Source organism: Neopsephotus bourkii, unplaced genomic scaffold, assembly GCF_033783945.1.
Source record: "Neopsephotus bourkii isolate Nb327-2 ecotype Australia unplaced genomic scaffold, CSIRO-AGI_Nbou_v1 NB_962, whole genome shotgun sequence".
Lineage (NCBI taxonomy): Eukaryota > Metazoa > Chordata > Aves > Psittaciformes > Psittacidae > Neopsephotus > Neopsephotus bourkii.
The window spans coordinates 7,226,101-7,244,835 of NW_026901456.1; the positions used below are offsets into that span (position 1 = coordinate 7,226,101).

General features: G+C 36.6%; 1 protein-coding gene across 2 annotated transcripts in view; it reads right to left on the bottom strand.

The window, feature by feature from the left end:
- Window positions 1–18,735, bottom strand: part of DSCAM (DS cell adhesion molecule) — a 459,270-nt gene that overhangs the window by 369,845 nt on the left and 70,690 nt on the right. For both annotated transcript variants that reach the window (XM_061359220.1, XM_061359221.1), the window contains exons 2-3: window positions 18,109–18,426; window positions 13,355–13,501 (exon numbers count right to left, since the gene is read on the bottom strand). In XM_061359220.1, coding sequence (XP_061215204.1) covers window positions 13,355–13,501; window positions 18,109–18,426 — 465 coding nt within the window. The remainder of the gene's footprint in view (window positions 1–13,354; window positions 13,502–18,108; window positions 18,427–18,735) is intronic.

Here is an 18,735-nt window from a genome sequence, read left to right on the forward strand (position 1 = left end):
GAAGCACATCAAAAAACACTGTAAAGATTGATTATGGAACCAAATGATCAACTGAAAACCATGCAATGTATTTATCCTAATATTATTTTATTTTCCTGTAAAAATACATGGGCAATTTTCAAACAGTCTTCACTTCAAAATGAAACAGCAAAATGTTTCATTTTGAAAATACTGAAAAGGAAAAGTTCTGGCTTTTCTGCACCCCTTTCGGACTTCCATTTATTTCTTTTGGCTGAGAAATGACTTTTTCAATAAGAAATAGGAAGACACATTTTCAGCCAAAGCAAGTACACATTTTTCCTAACAAAGTAATTGACAGAAAAAAAAAATAAATTGCCCAGATGATTCAAATACATAAGTCTCTTACAAATAACATCAATCATGAGAGGAAAAAAAGTCTCTTGAGACAGGAAGGAGGGAGAGATTTCTGATTTTAAACACATTTTTTGTTGTGTAAAACCACACAAAGTTGGTGGGGGTTCTCCCCCACCTCCCCCTTCCTTTTTTTTTTTTTTTTTTTTTGACAAATTTAAGGCATTCATTTATGGTTTTGTGTTTCTGTGGTTTCCTTCCAACAATTTATTTGGTATCAGATGTAATAAGAAAATAAATCTAAATGAAAGTGACACAGCAAAGGCAAAACATTTCATCTTCTTTTAGTTGATTACAATTGTAAGTAATGTTTTCCAAACACACCTCTCACACTGAGTTTCACCTTCCACGTCCTCACACAGAGAGCTGCAGTCCAAGGCAATAAACACTCCATAAACAGAAATCTGAACTACTGAGTACATACAGTACTGGGTTTATTAATGAGGACATAAAACACTTCCACCAAATTAGCAAGGGCTTCTAAACCTCCTTCACACTTGATCTATGCCTTTTCCTATTCCAGTACTTGGAAGAAATGCATTTCTTCCAAGCAAGAAGCTTGGATGCAAGCAAAGGACTACGTTATAGGAGAACCTCCCTGAGCGCTTGCAGCAGCCTTAATGAGAAACAGCAAATCTTGAAACTTCTTTGTTTTTCAGTTTCCCTTTGTAAAATGAGGGTAATAACTCTAATTAACTGAAAGAGGCTTAAGGTTTGTCATAAAGGGAAAGAGATGCCAAAATAGGCAGGAATAAGGGTTTCCCAGATTTTCTACAGAGTTCATGATGACTAATTCAAAAAAAAAGGAAAAAAAATATCAGCTCTAGAAAAGTGCTGTGAACAACTATTGATAAGGATGCAAAGAATTACAATCAAATAGAGCTCATGCAAGGAAGGAGAAGACATGAAAGAAAAGGAAAGCAAAATCCAGTGAATAACTTCTTTTTCTTAAATCCTTTTTGAAAATGTACACAACATCTCACAAAATCTCGTTGGGCCACTGACACTTAGAGGGGTTCTCTTTTTCTCATTCATTATATAAAAGTGCTGAATGAATGCTGTGACACAGTATGCGTTATCCTATCATTTCTAATTTATGGGTGCGCTTTTGCTTCCCACCCTGAAATTGCTTTTCAGCAAGTCACAAATGTTCACTTTGAAAAGAAAATCAGGTTTGCTTCTCTTGTTCTAACTGAATTTTTGCAGGAAAACCCATGTCTTATTTGCTTTCAGCAAAAATAGATTTTAAGATGCCTAGTACATTTATTAATTAAAAAAACATTTTAGCAGAACAAAAAGTAGTATGCATATGATTAATCCCTGTATTTCTCTGGATTCTTTCCTAAGACTTCCACATATAAACACAATACAATGTTAGCATTTGAGTTTTCCTGTTGGTTTTCTTTCCCCACTATTTTCTTTTTCATAACATCTCCCCTCACAATAGCAGCTGCTACCATATTTTATTATAATTTAAAATGAATTGCAAAAGATTTCTGATAAATACATTATAATCTCAAAAGATTTTAAATTATGTTGCTCACACATGTAAAAATTGTTATGCTTGTTGAGACTCTTGCACTCTCATGAAATTTCTCATCAACAATTTATTTTACAGAAATGTTTTGTTTTCATAACTCACTGACTATAAGAATTTCTTTGCACAGAATATGTCTATATAGTTCTATTATTATTTTAATCTGTATACTATTTTATATATTTAAGGGACTAGTTTTACTTACAGTATAGTTGTGTATTTCCATACAGGTATTTTTTACCATTTCAGTCGATGCCCTTTGTTCTTTTTTGTCTTAGAAATACTCCTTCAACAAATGTCTTTTTTTGTCAGTGTTGTGTGAAAAACAGGAAGGGAAAACAGAGTATAGGGAATGATTCCCAGTCCTCAGTACAGACAAAACACATCTACCAGCACAAAACAAATGTTAGTCTCAGAAACAGAGCAAAATTTTTTTTTTTTTCCATCATTATTACTCAAGCATTGCTTAGACAATCAGTTGCAAGAAAAGTATCAGGAGAATAAAAGGTGTTACTTCTTTACGGGTTATGAGTCTTTAAAGAATAAAACATGGGTTTATTAAAAAATGGTATTTATCTAAACGCAGTTGAGCAGGATGTTTTATAAAGGGAGGGCAGGAAAAAAAAAAAAATCTCTGCCTCTAGAAACTTACATTCTATTTATCTCTTCATTAGTTCAAAATTTTAAAAATCAGCTCCACAGCAGAACCCAAATGTATTTTCTGAGTGTGTCAGGAATTGAATTCTCTGTTTTAATGCAGAAAGAGGAAAAACATGTAGCAAAAAAAATAAATAAAAAAAAAAATCCCTATGCATGCAATTGAAAAACAAGAGTGCTGTGTGTCAGCTCTGTTTTCCCTGCTGGAATACATAATCCCTGAACAGAACTTGCCCTGACCTTCCACAAGTAGCAGGGTAATTGTTCTCGGGGATTTTATGAATATCACTATCTATTTGCAAAGAAAGTCATGGACAAAAGAGGAAAATGAATTTGAATTTGCAGTGAAAGTGAGCATCCAGTCCTGGGCTGTTGCCTAACTGGAAGGGAGCCAGACTTGATCCCTGGGCAGAGAGCCAAGGAAATATCATTTCCATGGTGCACGACCAAGTTCTGCAGCTGCAGAATTAAGATGGGCACAGAGAAGGGACCTCTGCATTGCCTTCAGAGCAGAATAAAATTTAAAGACTCTGAAGCATTGATTTTACTACCCTTCCTCACTACCAGACCCAGAAGCAGAGAAGCAGTAAACACTCAAGTTTTGCAAGGGGAAGCTATATAGAACAATCCCTTCAGGGTGCTGCAATGAAGGATAAATCCTTCTAAGGAGGAGGAGAGAACAAAACAAAAGCATAGAACTGAAACCACAGAGAGATACACAGAAAATGTCTCTTCATTCATAATTTCATACAGTCCTCTCAAGCATGTCTCTAGTGTTCCTCTTGAGCTGCCCTTTTAGTTCTCCATGGTTGCATCCGATTGCTGTCCAACTTTGGGTGTGAAGCACTCCCTCTTGGTAGTGATGTTTACTGACCACATCTGCCTGTGAGGCAGAGGTAGGAGTCAGCCCTGGGAAGGAGGGTCTGGCCCAGTTTGTGTGGTTTAACCCTGTCCAGATCTGGGCTCATCCCCCAGCTGTGCTGCTGCAGAAGGGCTCAGCAAGGACGGCTTCTCACCTGAGATGTCAGCAGCACTGCCATGAATTTTTAACTCCTCTGTTCACTGAAGCAGCAGTTGATTTCAGTCCAATTCACTGCACAAGATGTGCAATCTTATGGGGAGGTGAAATTCCTGTATTAATTCATATTGAGTGCGCACAACAGGCAGTGAAAAAAGTGACAACGCAGAGAGACAAGAGTGATTTCTGGGATCTGTATTGAATTAGCTACCTTAAAAATGAATGCTGAGTATCCCATGAAAGTATCCGAGTAAATACACTGTTCAGATAACAGTAGGGAAAAGAAAACTTATGGGAGAAGAAAAGGACACAACAAGGTAGAGGAGAATAAGTTGCCATAGATATACACCTACATCCTTCATTTCATGAAGCCATAATTCTGTCTGGCAGCTGCATGATTAATTCAAAGATTTCTTGATTATTTTTTTTCCCCTGCTCAATCCTGCTGACCTGCTTTTGTTGACAGGTCTACATGGATCACAATCCTCTGCCCACTGAAAACACGGAATCATGTTGGTCTCCATGGGCTGCAGTGAGTATTTCAACTCATTCACCACCAATTGAGAATGCAGAGCTTATTTCAAACCAAACAAACACAAAGTAACAAACTGGTAAGCTATTTTTACTGTGAAAAATATCTGTAATTGCAATTAAAATGTGTTTTTGATGGTGGGAGAGAAAACTAGATCATTCAATCTTTCTTCTCCTGTACTCTCACTTTTATAAGAAATTCACTAGCTAAAAGTTTTCTAGAAAAACCAAAGAGATTTTGCTACCGTAACTCCCTATAACATAAAATGTTTAGCCTTTGCATCTATCGCCTTCTTGCAGCAGAACAGAGTATCCACCCCTGTGCAGTTACGCAGCTCTAGCTCACACACCAGATCACAGGCTTTAAATAAATCACTGGATTATAACTAAAAGATCACCTGGCCTTCATTGTAACCCTCCTCCAAAGAGGGACATGCAATGAGAATATGCTGATACAATTAGCAACCCAGGTGAAGCGATGGAGATACAACTCTGATGTCACTGCAAATGAAACAAAGCTCTACCAGATAGGTACTTCCAATTCTTTCTAATGAGCAATTCTCCTAATGAGCCTTCAATTAAAAATGGACTCTCAACAGGGAAGATAAATCAAGTGAGCATGTATGGCCATCTACAGACCTAAAAAATGGGTTTATCTACTTAATAGTACTATACTCCACAATAATGTTTTAGTTGAAACCAGTTAACTAGTACAACACACAACACTGGAAAGTACTGTTTCTTTTGATTGCTACCTGTATCTCCTTGATGAATTAAAAATAACCAAAGATCACAGCTGATGGCAGTTTTGACATTCTTCCTCTCTCAAGTGCAACTAAACCACATACACAGGCAAAATCTGTAGGGTAAAGCATTCTGGGTAAAAGGCACACACTCATTAAATGTATCTCATGCATCAATTTTGTCTGTCAGACAAAAGTGTCAGAGCTCATTGGCTGTTTGCTCAGGTTAGACCGAGTTTTGATGGGAAACCTCAAGCATACAGTGCTTAATACGGTCATCTACTTATTCACTGCCATTCAGGAAGGTGACAAGCCTCTAACAGCAGTTTTGCAAGGATGGAAACGATGCTACGATTACTGCTTCAAAAAGTAAAAATTAAAATAAATAAGAAACTTAGACCTAAAACCAGCACACTCATTCACCTAAGTATGTTTATGCTCCTAGCCCTTTTTCATACCAAATCTGATAGCACTGTGCTTTGCTGACGACAAATCAGACTCCCAAAACATCATGCATAACAAAACAAAGGCAGAGAAATTTTGCAAAGAACGATTCAATTCAAGAAAATATATTTGAACAAAAAATTGCCAGAAGAAATGTAAACAAAGAGCAAAGACAAAATGGAAAAATGCTGAATGAACACCTGTGAAGGTTAACAATCAGTCTGCCCTTATTTAATCTTTAATAAAGATCTGGTAAACATCAACCCAATTAAAATGCAGGCTATATTTATTTGATGGCTTTACAAAACCTGGAGTGAATTAATATTACAGGAACTGAGTGGGCTAGAAATAACTGGCCAGATGATAAAAAGGGATTCACCCCAGGAAAATGGAAGAAACTTCAGGTACATCTTGAAAGAAAAGAATGTGAGACAGATACTTTTGGTGAGAGACTAAACTGTGCCACTGAAGTCAACCATGCTGAAAGAAAACTTTTCATGAATGGCAACATCAGTAACAAGGTGGTAAAATAGAACAGTTAGGGCATTAGATTGGATAATGTTATGTATGGTCTTACATACCCTCAGGCCCATATGGAGATGTGATAAAGGCTCATATGTATGTATATGTGTCTGTATCTGTATGCACACACTCATGAATATAGAAAGGGAGAGAAAGGCATATATTAAAAAGAAAAATCAAAATATTTGAAGCCTTGAGGCTGGAGGTAGAGTTACAATGTCCTTCTCTCATTCTTTAATTCACAAGACTGCAAGCAGCAACTCTGAAGAGGGCCTGAATCTAATGAATTTTTTCATGTGCTTTAACTGTGTAAGTAGAGAGGTGAAAAAAAAAAAAAGTGGGGAGAAAGGATTAAAAAAAAAAAAAGGAAGAAAAATAAGTAGGACTGTGGGGTTGTTGTGCATTTTTTTGTTTGGTTTTAATGTGAGTATAAGGAAAAGATGCCACCAATGGATGGAAATGAAGGACTGTCCAAAACAGAGCAGCAACAGAGGGGAAAAATAGCATGACACACTTGTCTCCTAGATACATTTCATTACTGAAATGCCAAAACCACTGCTACTATTTGTGAATTCTATTAGTATTAAAACTGTTGGATGAAATGATTTGGCTTCATGCATTTTAAACACCAAGGCACCCCATTCAAATACATTTTTCTTCTCCATCTCTCACAAACAGCCACCGATGTTCTACATCCTCAGAGCAGCCATGCTGAGGAAAATCTGCAAGATTTCTACAGGAAAATGACAGTAGCTCTGATATTAACATCTCCATTTCATATGCATGCTTCCCTGTGCTCATTTAAGGATCAGAAACCTCTCCTTTGCCTGCAGTCGCATTGCTCACTTTTCTCTGTGCCATCAAAATTTGATTCTTTGACATATGGATCAGATGCTTTCTTTCTTCATCCCTTCAAGTCACTGCCTTGAAAAGCGAACAACACCTGCCTCTCAAAAGCTGCTGAAATCATTGCATCTAATACTACCAATCCCACCACCATTATTTTAGAATGATTCACCTGATTAAAAAACTCCAGTGTAATGGAACAGGATGCAAACATGGAGTACAGGCTGAAGAGTAGCCAGAGGAAAGGTCCTCCAATGAGCAGATTTAAGTCCATTGCCTTACTCAGTTACAGTTTTAGTTTACAGTGAGTCAAAAGAAAGTGTCAAAAATGTTTGCACAAGCAGGGTCTGCTAAGCTTTTACCATCTCCACTTTCTAGGATTATAAGACACCCTTTTCTCTTAAAAGAGCTGTGCTCTAAGGAAAAATGCAGATGCTACACATTTCCTAAATAATGTAATACTACTTTTTCCTACCTCCCCTGGGAAAATAACCTTGTTGAAAGAGAAAGTGAGGAAGCAATATATTGTCTTTGGAGATGCACTTTCCGTGTCTTCAAGAAGCTTTGAAAACACATTACTGTAACAGCAAGCCTACAGCCTGACCTCAGCACTGCTGAACACTACTCGCATTTGCTTTCCAGAGAGTCAAGGAAGCTCAGCAGATCTAAGGGTCTGACTGCTTTACTTTCTGTGTGCTGTCACAACTCTAAATAACAGAATTAAATCTCTCTGGTGTCTTTCTGGTAGAAAGTAGTTTTCATTCAGAATGTTTGTATTTTATATATATTGCTAATATTTAAACATGAAAGATACTTCATCCCACTCTACATGGAATCAGAAAAAAATCTGTCACCTAAACCATTCAGTGGCCTAGGTTAAGTGTCTGCTGAATGCCTGCTGGTTGGCAACCATGATTAACCCCTGGCATCAAACCGAAACAAGAAAGATCATAGCTCACCTCTACTAGACACAGGCTCTATCAAATGGCTGGACTTAATCCCTGTGATCATCAGCAATAATCTAATTCTGAACATGGAACTCTGCACACAGGAACACTTTCCATAAAGAGAGAGATAGTTTTTTTTCCACTATGTACAAACCCCGTGGTTGAAAAAAACAGTGATCGTTCTGTGTAAACTGAACCACTGCTGTAATCTCCAAGCCCCAGAACAAACAAAAAATGCAGTACTATATATTATATCCCTCCACGTGATAACTACTGGCAAACACTGACTGCTTACCGTCAAGCACAGCAGTTCAGGAAAACCCTTTGTACAGAAAGAGATCCAAGAACCCCAGAGCATTTTAAAGGCAAGACTTGAGGAACTGTGTGTAAATAAATAATGTCATTCATTACATCAAATGTAGGTCATTGTACATCAGTGACACTTCTCAAGCCATGGTCCAGTGTGCTTAATTTCTGGCTGAAAGTATGCTGGCTTTAAGGCTCATCAGCTGCCATCTGCACATCAATCACAGTCCTTCAGGGAACTGCGTTCTGTTCATGCTTACACACCTTTCCCTCAAAGCTACTATTGTTTCAGTGCAGATTTAAATATGCCATTATGCACAGTCATTATTATCCATCTATCTCCTTCCTACCTTTTTTTTTAAGCAGTCACATGTATAAATCCGATTTTTGCATGGTATGTCATTAGGCAGGAAAATGGAAATTCAGAAAGGTCAGGGCATGAACCTATTCATGATCCTGCTCTCGGCACTAAGCTTTCCATTCAGATATATGGAAAAACTCAAAATCCCTCATAGTTACCAGCATCAAGATAAAAGGCGTTCATAACAGAAGTACAGTATGTAGTGACAGACCACATTTAATTCTTCAGCTTTAATTTTGTTTCCATCTGCGCTTTGTTCTCTTCTTTTCTGTGTCTTTGCTGATCCTTTACACTGACCTCTATTTTAAATAATCCCTTTCTGTCCTTCTTCCCCTATAACCACACCAACTCTTTGCCCTCTCATGGGCTAATTAACACATGAACAGATTCTGCTTTTTGCTTTCACCTATGCAGAGTAGAATCAGCAGTTACATTGCCTTTACCTTCCCTTCTAGTCCAGTTTCACTGTTCTGCATATGAAGAAGAAATACTACAAGCCAAGCAATAGCCTCCCATCTGCCTCAACAGGAGGAAAAGCACAGTTTGCACTCTGGTGCTTTTCTGTACTATTTTTTCTTGGTTTTATGGCTGTTTTTACAACAGCATACTCACTGCACTCTTTGGACCTGCAGGGCCTAGAAATATAGGTTGCAAGGTCAGCTCAAAATTTATTCAAAAAGTCTCTTTCTTTGGGAATGGCTTGTAAGGGAAACCAGTAAGGAGGAAAGACAGCTTGACCTTTGAGTAAGCCATATGCAGCTATCAGTCACACAACACTCTAGGAGTATTTAAACTTTTATGTTCAGTGTCATCTAATGAAAATGTGTTAAAAGCTGGTTATTGATACAAAAGAAAACGGCACATCATTACAGTGCACATCATTCAGTTGCTCATCATTACACTACTTATTACAATTCAAATGAATTTCAGACTCAGTTTCAAGTCAACTGACAATAAACAATTCAGCAAAGAAGGATCTTTAGAAAAGAGATACTGAAGTTACAGCTGCAGAGGTCCATACAGGAGTAGCTTGTACTTTGTGAGCCCTTTAAAACTTCCCAGAGTTACCATTGGTCCTTCTGTTTTGCCAGCCTCTCAGAGATCATTAGGCAAGACACACACCACTGGAAAGCTTGGTTGTTTTTACTAGATGACACAGGTACACAAATAAGATAATTCGCTACAAATGCATAAAATGTGGCAACTGCAGAGGTCTGCTCCTGTCCTTGTCTATCACTAGACTGTAACACAGCTGTATCTAGTGGAGATGGCTACAATCTTCATCAATTATTATTCAAAATATTTATTTTCAGTATGAAAAGATTTCTGTGTATTTACTGTTGGAAGTGGAGGTTTTCTACTTTTCCCTGGAATAGATTACCCCAAATAATCAGTTTTGCCTTGCTTTAGAAATCTTTTTTCAGTTACCTTGGCCCCTAGAGTACACCCTGGAAAGGGTTTTTGGTCTCAGATATCACATTGAAAGGTACAGTGTAGGAGCACAACCCCAATTATTAAGCTGTCCCCCTGACAGACAAGCACATGCACACCTTTTCAGTCCACAGCTGTCCTTGCACGCAGAAACTTCATAGAATTCAGTATTTCTGGCTCCAAACGCAGGCAACCTCCCCTTTTCTAAACAGGGAGCCTGACCTATCTGGACACTCCTTGGAAACACTCTAGCAATATGTCTTAATATGTTTCAACTCCCAATTACTTTACAATAACCTGGAGGCATGACATAAAATTGCAGCCAGGAAACAGAAGATACTTTTGCCCAGCCATATTTATTGCACACTTTGATTACTATGGACATCACTCTGTTCTCTGAGAACTAAGCATACAGACAAAGCACTTTTGTTCAGGACAGTATACTATAAGAGCAGAAAATTCTCACTGTCTTAATCACGGGATACACCTCTTAAACGCTCTTTCTAAAAAAGTAGGTATTTTCTTTACATTAGAAAAGTAAAAGCACTTTGCTCTTTTCATTAAAATGCTGAATTTAAAGAATTGATGCCTACCTCAGTAAGTAGCAGCTGACATAAAGGATTCTGGTTCATCCACAAATCTCTATCTTAGTAATCAAAATTAGTATTAGAATCCTGTAATCAGAGACTACAGATGCACAGGTGTATGAAATATTTACTAAAAAAAAAAAGAAAAACTTCACTCGCAGATACAGCTTCTCAAGTGAAAAGTTGCCCTGCTTCCTGTCATAGGGGTTCTCTCATTCCTTCCTGTAAGGCATAAGCTTCCTAGGATATTTGTGTCTTCTATTTGTAACAGATAATTCAGCAAAAAGTTGTTTTGCCTTTTTCCTTTCTCTTCCTTCCTTCTTCTCTTTTTATTTTTTTCCTTTTCAAGCAAACAATATCAGTTTCTAAAAAAAGGCTTATCCACCTCAAACCATGATAATCATGACTCCGAGTACATATCTTTTTGTATTTTTGCTCTTTCACACTGAGGTTTTCCCTCAAGATAGGTCTCATTTTTGTTGATGTTAATGAGTAACCAATAAATTAATTATATTAAGAAACAAGAAAAAAAAAGAAAACAAATCAGAACTTGATGTTTTCCAATATTAAATGGTGAGATAACAAGCATACCTAAGAGGCTGATCTAGCACACAATAAAAGAAACCACCACTAAGAAAGCATTTCCTCAGAACATTGACCATTAGTGGAAAACAGCTCGATAGTTGTGTTATGTCTTGCATCCTATTCATCAGCACTGGCATTCTAAGACAGGTTTATCAACATCTACCATCTGAGCTTCTGGACAGATTATTACAGAATTGATTATTGGTAAAACTCATTGCAATTGTTATATGAAACATGAGTGAGTTCTCTTTTTAAAATGCTCTCACCATTAAGCAGCAGGTAAAACATATAAGTGGCAAACAAACAAATCTTGCAATCATTGTGGTTAAACTGGAGCAATGTTTTCCTGACTCACTTGCCCTCGCATGACAGATAGCAGTGACCTGTAATCTACCCCGTGATTTCATCTCTGAAACCATATATTTTTTGTGATGTAATCCAATATGATAAACTGATATTTTTAATAGCACCAGATTTAATGAACTGTTTTATTTCCATTTAGATTTCTAACTGTTGAATTAAGAGTTTGTGAGATAATTAAAAACTGGGGTTTAAGTGGTGAAATTTGCAATAGATTTTTAAATGATGGTAACCTAATCAACCACAGTCAGGGTTTAAAATCAGTTTGGGGTTAAAATCAATATAGATTAACCAGAATTAAATAATCTTAAAATAATAGCCATGATAGTCTGTAAAAACGCCACAATTTCTTCCCTAAAGAAGGGTTACAGAGACCTGTGTCCTATACTACTTAATCTGGGGTGAAGGGCGGGATTGAGCCACTTAAAGATATCACATAGGTGGTAGGTACTAAAGCTCAAGTTTAAAAAAAATCAGATTGAGAGGATGCAATCTATGTTTACAAGAGAAAATATGCATGTTTTCTTATAATACAGAATGAATAAACTTAAAAAAAAATATTAAGATAATAACCCTGCAGGCATACATATTCTTCTCCACTCGTACAGATATGCATCATGTAATAGCCTATTTTAAGATAAAGCAAACACATCCATCCACTATTGCATTACATAATCTTAACCATAGTTTAGATCATTTTAAACATAATTTAATGGAATAATGGAAAGCTTATTTGCATATTTAATTTCAGCTCTGGCCTGACTATACTGCCTGAAGTGTTGGTGAACCCTAAAGTTCAGGTATTACTGACTTCTCAATGAAAACACAGTTGGTTTCAGTGCTCAATGAAAAAAAAAAATAATATGCCATATTAAATTCCAAAAGCATAACAAGGAAGTGAATTTACCAAGCTTAAACTATGCATCAGCAGTGCAGGACAACTGATCACCAATTATATGGTGCTTAAATATCTACCAAATCCTTAGAAAGTTATTTGATATATATATATATGTATATATATTTTTATATTTCAAAAATAGAACAAGCTTATGCAAGGAATCAATAAAACACAAAGAGAAATAAAATCTATAAATGAGTTATACAGAAACAGCCATTTTCATCAATGCCACATTTGTCAGAAAGGAAAGGTTATTAATATATTGATAAGCATAAACGTATTTCCAAACATTATAAGATCGTAAACACAAACATATTTTTAAATATACTCTGCAGCAATATTTAACTCAAACTATTTTTTTTCCATTCTGCATTACCCTAGAACAATATATTTGAAATTTCTGCATACACTAATCTTTTGTATGTGTAACAGCTGCATTGTGTGTAATATATAATTTAGATATCTAATATACTGAAAATATTTTTCCACATATACTTTCTCCCATGAATTTCTTACAATGCTTGTACTTTAAAATGTTGGATATTCTTTGCCTGAATTCCCTGTACTTCCTCAACAGTGCCTCACATTTTCTCACTTCATCAGTAAATAGATTAATGCATATAACTGCTTTAGAATAGATTGTTTCACTTGAATATGTTCAGCTTACAACACAGTTTGCTGGGTGCTTAAGCTTCCAGTGTTATCTATGAAGACATTTATCTATGAAGATATTTCAGCTTTAAGTGTCATGAAAGTATAAACATTGATTACATACACCATTAAAACATAACCAATCAAATTTAAATTCAGGATTTCTTCTTGTCCATGAATAACATATAACTACTGAAAAACAATTACAACCCAACACATGCTTTATGACACTCAAATTTCTTTGGCATGTAGGCATTCCTTATTAAAGTTAAAATGTGAACCCACTGCTACAGCACTGGAAAGCTGGTTTTTATCTGGTATAAAACAAAAAAACATGTTATTTTCCCCTCAAGCATGCTAGAAAAAGCAGGGCTGTCTGAAATCTTCATGTCACACACAGGCATAGGGATGCAGCAATGCTAATGTGCAATACGTTACTGGAAGAATGACATACCATTCAGCTATAATTAACTCAAAATAAACTTCAGGCATTTGGGGGGGAAAAACAGGAACCATAGCTGCCATTGACAATTGGAAAAGAAAGCCATAACAGCCTACCTGAGACAAGCGAGACTGTGTCTTTCTCCCATGAGACAACAGTGATGTATGCCTCCACAGAGGAGGGGATAATGCACTTGAACACTGCTACATTGCCTCTCATGGCTTTCTGGTCCTCCACACGGACTGTATAGGGTTCCCGTAAAACTGAAGGTAAAAGAAAAGGTTTTGTTAAAACAGTCATAATCACACATCCCATCCACTTCCTTACTTAGCCTTGCAAAGTTTCTCAGGTTGTGAATTCTTTTCTCGCAGTAAATACAGTTTTGCAAGGCTAATTGCAAAGTCATATGAAAGCAACTCTTTTTGTTTCCTCAAAATCTGCATTTTACCATATTTCTGTATCATTCTCCTGCCTAATTCTAAAGGAACAGGAGAAAGACTTTCATAAGAACTGCATATTTATATGGGTAAGTGGTGTTCTGTTACTTGTCTAGCTTCTCATGCTATGTTTCCCATCACAAATAGTTTTCTCCTCTATCAAAGGGTACAAAGTACATGTAAGTACTCTGTGTGAATTAGACATCCAGAGGGTAGAAAAGAAGGTCAGTGTCATTTAGGACTTTGAAGAAGTGAGAACTGAAGGAGAAAAATCAATGAAGGTGACAGCCAGAGAGAAAGTGAGGTGTCTTAGAAACACAGAGAAATGATAGGTAAAGAGCTACATACAGCTGACAAACATTGAAAGAAATAGGTTAATGGTAAGAAAACAGAAACTATGATTCAGAGTTGTGCTAAAAAAATGTCACAGGGACACTTATACCCAGGATATGATTTTTTTTTTTTTTAGCATCTGAAAGAATTAATTTAATGGATAATGATAAAGGAACAACTGGAGAAATCCTTCACACTGAACTAATACTGCTGGGATGAGACAAAGTTGCACTGGGGAGGAAAATGGAAAAAAGGAAAATCCTAGCACCAAAAATTTCGGTGAATAATGAGTGGCAAAAAAATCCTGTGAGCAACAGTTAATGGAGAATGTGGTAGAGCAGAGAAGAAACAGACGCTGTCTACTGTGAAAATTATATGGGTAAGAAAGGACAAGCAGCAACATAGACTCTCCATAGGACCAGAAGGTCAAGGTGCAAAACAAGAAATCACCACAGCCAACAGAGTTATAAATCTTGAGGTGGTGAACAAAGTTATGTGTCTTGAAGTGACAGTTTCAATGAAAATAAGGATGAATGTATTGGAAAATGACGTGTGTCTAAGACATGTATATGCCTGAGGGTAAAAGTAATTGGGAAGAAGACCACCACTGCAGCAGTGTAAGCAAGTAAGCTGTGCTGAACTCCCACATTAATGACACTTTTTGCCTACATATCCTTCCCACAAACATATACCAGACTCTGCCAACTATGTTTAAGCACATTGATTCTAGACTGAAGAGTCAATAAAACCTCTGCAGAGTTTACAAAAGTATTTCTATGCACCAGCAGCACTGGAATTTCTAAATGTCAGCCCCACTTACAATGTATTTCAAGAACAAAAGGCAGAGTACTGAAACATAACTTTAGTTTTCGCAAACAGCATCGAGTTTTCAGATGCAGTTCTACCACTGCAAAAAGGAAGACTGAAGTTCTCCATCCCAAACAAGAATATAGCAAAATAACAGTTAGGAGCTCTAACCAAAAGTAAACAAATACAATTATATTACACATATCTTTAAAAATAATAAAAAAATAATCTAATTTCTATGACATGATAAACATCACTAGGTTTTTTTAAAAGTCAGTAATTTCTTTTTAATTAATAGTTAAGTTTCTTAATCCTGAGTGCTGAACTGATGTCACAAGCACCTTTAATGTAGTGACTTTACAACATTGCCTGTGATAAAATACTGCCCTATGATGAAGCAGCCCCCTAATCTTGTTCTACACTGGCAGGAATGGCACATAGATCATCTTAACGAGGCTCATGATCCAATTACAGTTTACAGAAAGAGCTTCTTTAGCAGAAATATCCTAACACACTGCTAAGGGGTTTTCTATTTTCTCAGAACAGTTAGCCATTTTGAAAATCTGCCTGGTTGATCATTTCAGTAAAAGCAAATAGAGAAACCATATGTGGGGCACAAAAACTAGAAAGAGGTTACTTTATTTATTTGCTTCAAAACTTGATATTATTCTGATTTCAGAGGCCCTTTGGTTATTTTGAGATCACTGTTTTGTCAGTTCCCATGAATGACTTGCTGATTTATCTTTTTTTTTTTATTTTAAATCCTACATTTCTGATGTCATGAATTTATATGAGAATTTCAGCTTTTATTAAAAAGGTATATTCTTCCCTGCCATGACTGCACAGAGGATAGCTTGAAGATGAAATGGAGATATGCACCTTTAATCACGTGTGACTGGCCTGAAAGACTGGGGTGGGTGTCTAGGTGTGGGGCTATGTTTTTTGGGGGGGTGGGAATGTGTGTTGCATTATATGTAAAATTATATGCAAAGCCACAATTACAAGCACTGTGAGCTAGAACCCTTACATCTCCTACTCATATTTTTGGGGAAGCCCATAAATGAGCTTCAGACTTCCTCAAGCTGACTGAGAATAGGCAAAGCTGTATTAGTTTTTGTATGACTGTTCTATGATTGGATCCTCCACTGATTACTTTTGTATTTCTAGGAAATCTTGCTGTTGGTGGGCACAGGATGGAGAAGAAAAGAGATTTGAAAAGGCTGGCCCTAATTAGCATTATTCTGGGGAAATCTGAAACTCTGTACAGATTTCACATGACCAGAAATTTAACTGAAAGCAACACACAAACAAATGAAGTTTATCATTTCATATTTGAGCAACACAGAATTTCTCATCTGAACATAAAAATACACTTTCTGTTGTGTTCAGAAGAATTGTATTTTCCTAATATTAGGGAATTACACAAGTCTTTGGAAAAGGTACCAATAGCTATTGTCTGCCATCAGGAACAATGACAGCTCTGACATACAGTATCAGTTTACATGAAGGAAGCGGACTTGTTTAACTTGTTATCCAAACCTCAAATTAACTGAGAAATCGAATCATATGGAGAAATAATGAATCAGAGGTAAAAGGCTAAAAATGGAAGGAAAAGGAGTAAAAAAGGCATTTCTGACTTGGCCAAAACCAGTTGCTAGTTTATGAGTCAAGCAGCTACAGACACCTACTGCAAAGCCTTTTTTTCAGGCCCTTCTTCCATTTGTGAGGTTTATTTCTCAAACAGAGAAAGAAGACTTCTTTTGGGGTTCCATTGGACCAATGCTGAGCAGCAAACATAGCCGTATCCTGTCAACCATATCATATGCTTTCACAAGTAAGTGAACACTGGTTCAGAGCTGTAGCCAGCAACATTGCAAATATTAGCCTCCTTTACATCACCACATTATTTTGTCTAAGAAATACTAAAAATGGAAACTAATACTAGTTGTACTAATACTAATGCTACGGAAGGGACATTCAAACTTGAGATACAATAGCAAATCCACAAAGGACAAGAAAATATTATGTTTTCTTTGAATGTAATTCTGCCAACAACTGGCAGAAGTAGACAACTTGTCCACAAATCCATTGAAGTAAAATCAAAAGCACAAAAAACAGAACCGAGTTCCAAACATATTTGTACTGTATTCTTACAAATCTTTGGGATCAGGATTTTTTTTGATCTGTGGACAACTAAGCACTTTCAAAAGAAGCATGGATCATTACAGAAACTTCAAATATGCATAACATTCACCTGCTTCTACTAGTCACTTGTACAAGAAAACCCATTTTTCTAGACTAAAATTTTAATGAGACATGAATTTATGAAACCTATTTTTTACTCTTGCCTTCTAATTGTTTACAAGCTACAGATCTCTGAATATTAATTTATTGTTGAGAAGAAGAAAATACATTCTTTTAGTTCAAGAGTCACAGACAAATCTACTTGCTTAACTGTTCAGTTTTCCCTATGTAACTCCTGTGAAGGCCTGTCTCTGAAGGAAAGATACGTCTCCTCTGAGAAAAAAACCCCAAAACCCAAAAAACCTTAGCATAGCTCCATCAACAAGAGAGGTTATGAGGAATTGCATTAGGCAGGGTCAGCTCCCAGACTTGCTTTCATTTGTTTGTTTAAATATTTTAATTAACTGAAATGCATAGACAAAACTTTAAAAAGAAATATTCAATCATGTGTTTATATGTTGCAACAAAAGACCTGATTTTGATCACACTCTGATTCTCCGCTGGCTGACCCAGTCTGCACACAGTCAGTATAGAAAATAGATGCAGAACCATTATGTTCATTTGCATCTTTTAGTTTAACCAGAAAGGACTGACTGTAGGAACAATAATCAGTTGCTGAATCATTACACAGGACACAGGTTTTTCTCTCAAAACAAAGCACAAATACAAGCAAATGAGAAGAGATGTGACTGGGTAAGAACTCTTTTCTTCCAGCCCCTTACAAAATCCAAAGACTGCATCTTTTTCTATCACAGGTTTTTAATGAGTAAACATGGTCTTACTACTCATTACCAGTTCATTTTCCCTTATACTTGTGCAGAAGCCCAACTAATAACGATCTGTGGAAAACTAACTTTTCACCATCAAAACAAGTCAAATCAGGGAGAAGCAGGAAGAAACCATTGTTTTACTTATATATTGTAAAGATTGCAGAGGTTACAGCTCTGGCCTGTCTTCTTTGATTCACAGCTGCTGTTACTCTTTATCTGAAACACCCATATTTTCTCCCTCCTCAAGCCTATTTGAACCCAATAAAAGATTATACTTACCAGCCTTAATGTGAACATCCTGACTTCTGATTTTCCCTGAAGGATTTTCAGCTGTGCAATAGTAAGTGTTATCATGGATTAAGTTATTAAAGCTTGAAGGAGGGAAGGGGAAAATTTGGAGAGTGCCATTGGGGTGGACGTGGCGGATCCCTGGGACATCGTAAATCTCCTCGCCCGTCGCTAGGTACCATCTGAGCGTCACAGGGGGGATCCCTGCTGCTGGACAGGGTACCAATGTCCCTGTGGTGCTAGCAAACACTACCTCTTGCAGAGATGCATTGACAAAATATAGACTGGCATGTAGATCTTCACTGAAAACTGCAAGACAAAAAAAGAGAAAGAACAAACCTTGAAAACCTAAGAAATTTCAGCTTCACGCAAAAGAATTTGACTATTATTTGCCACAAAATCAATCACAGTGCCTAAGGAAGGTAATCAAAACATCTGGATCCTAATGCAAGCTCTAATAAAATGTTTTTCATTTTTTAAGAAAATGCCACTGAATTAAGCTAATTAAATGGTTTGCATCAAAAAATAAAAAGGAAAATCCATTTCTTTATAGAGCAAACTGAAACAGATCTGAACACTTTAACATTTGCGGATGCAGTGTTCTTTGTAAGGACACCA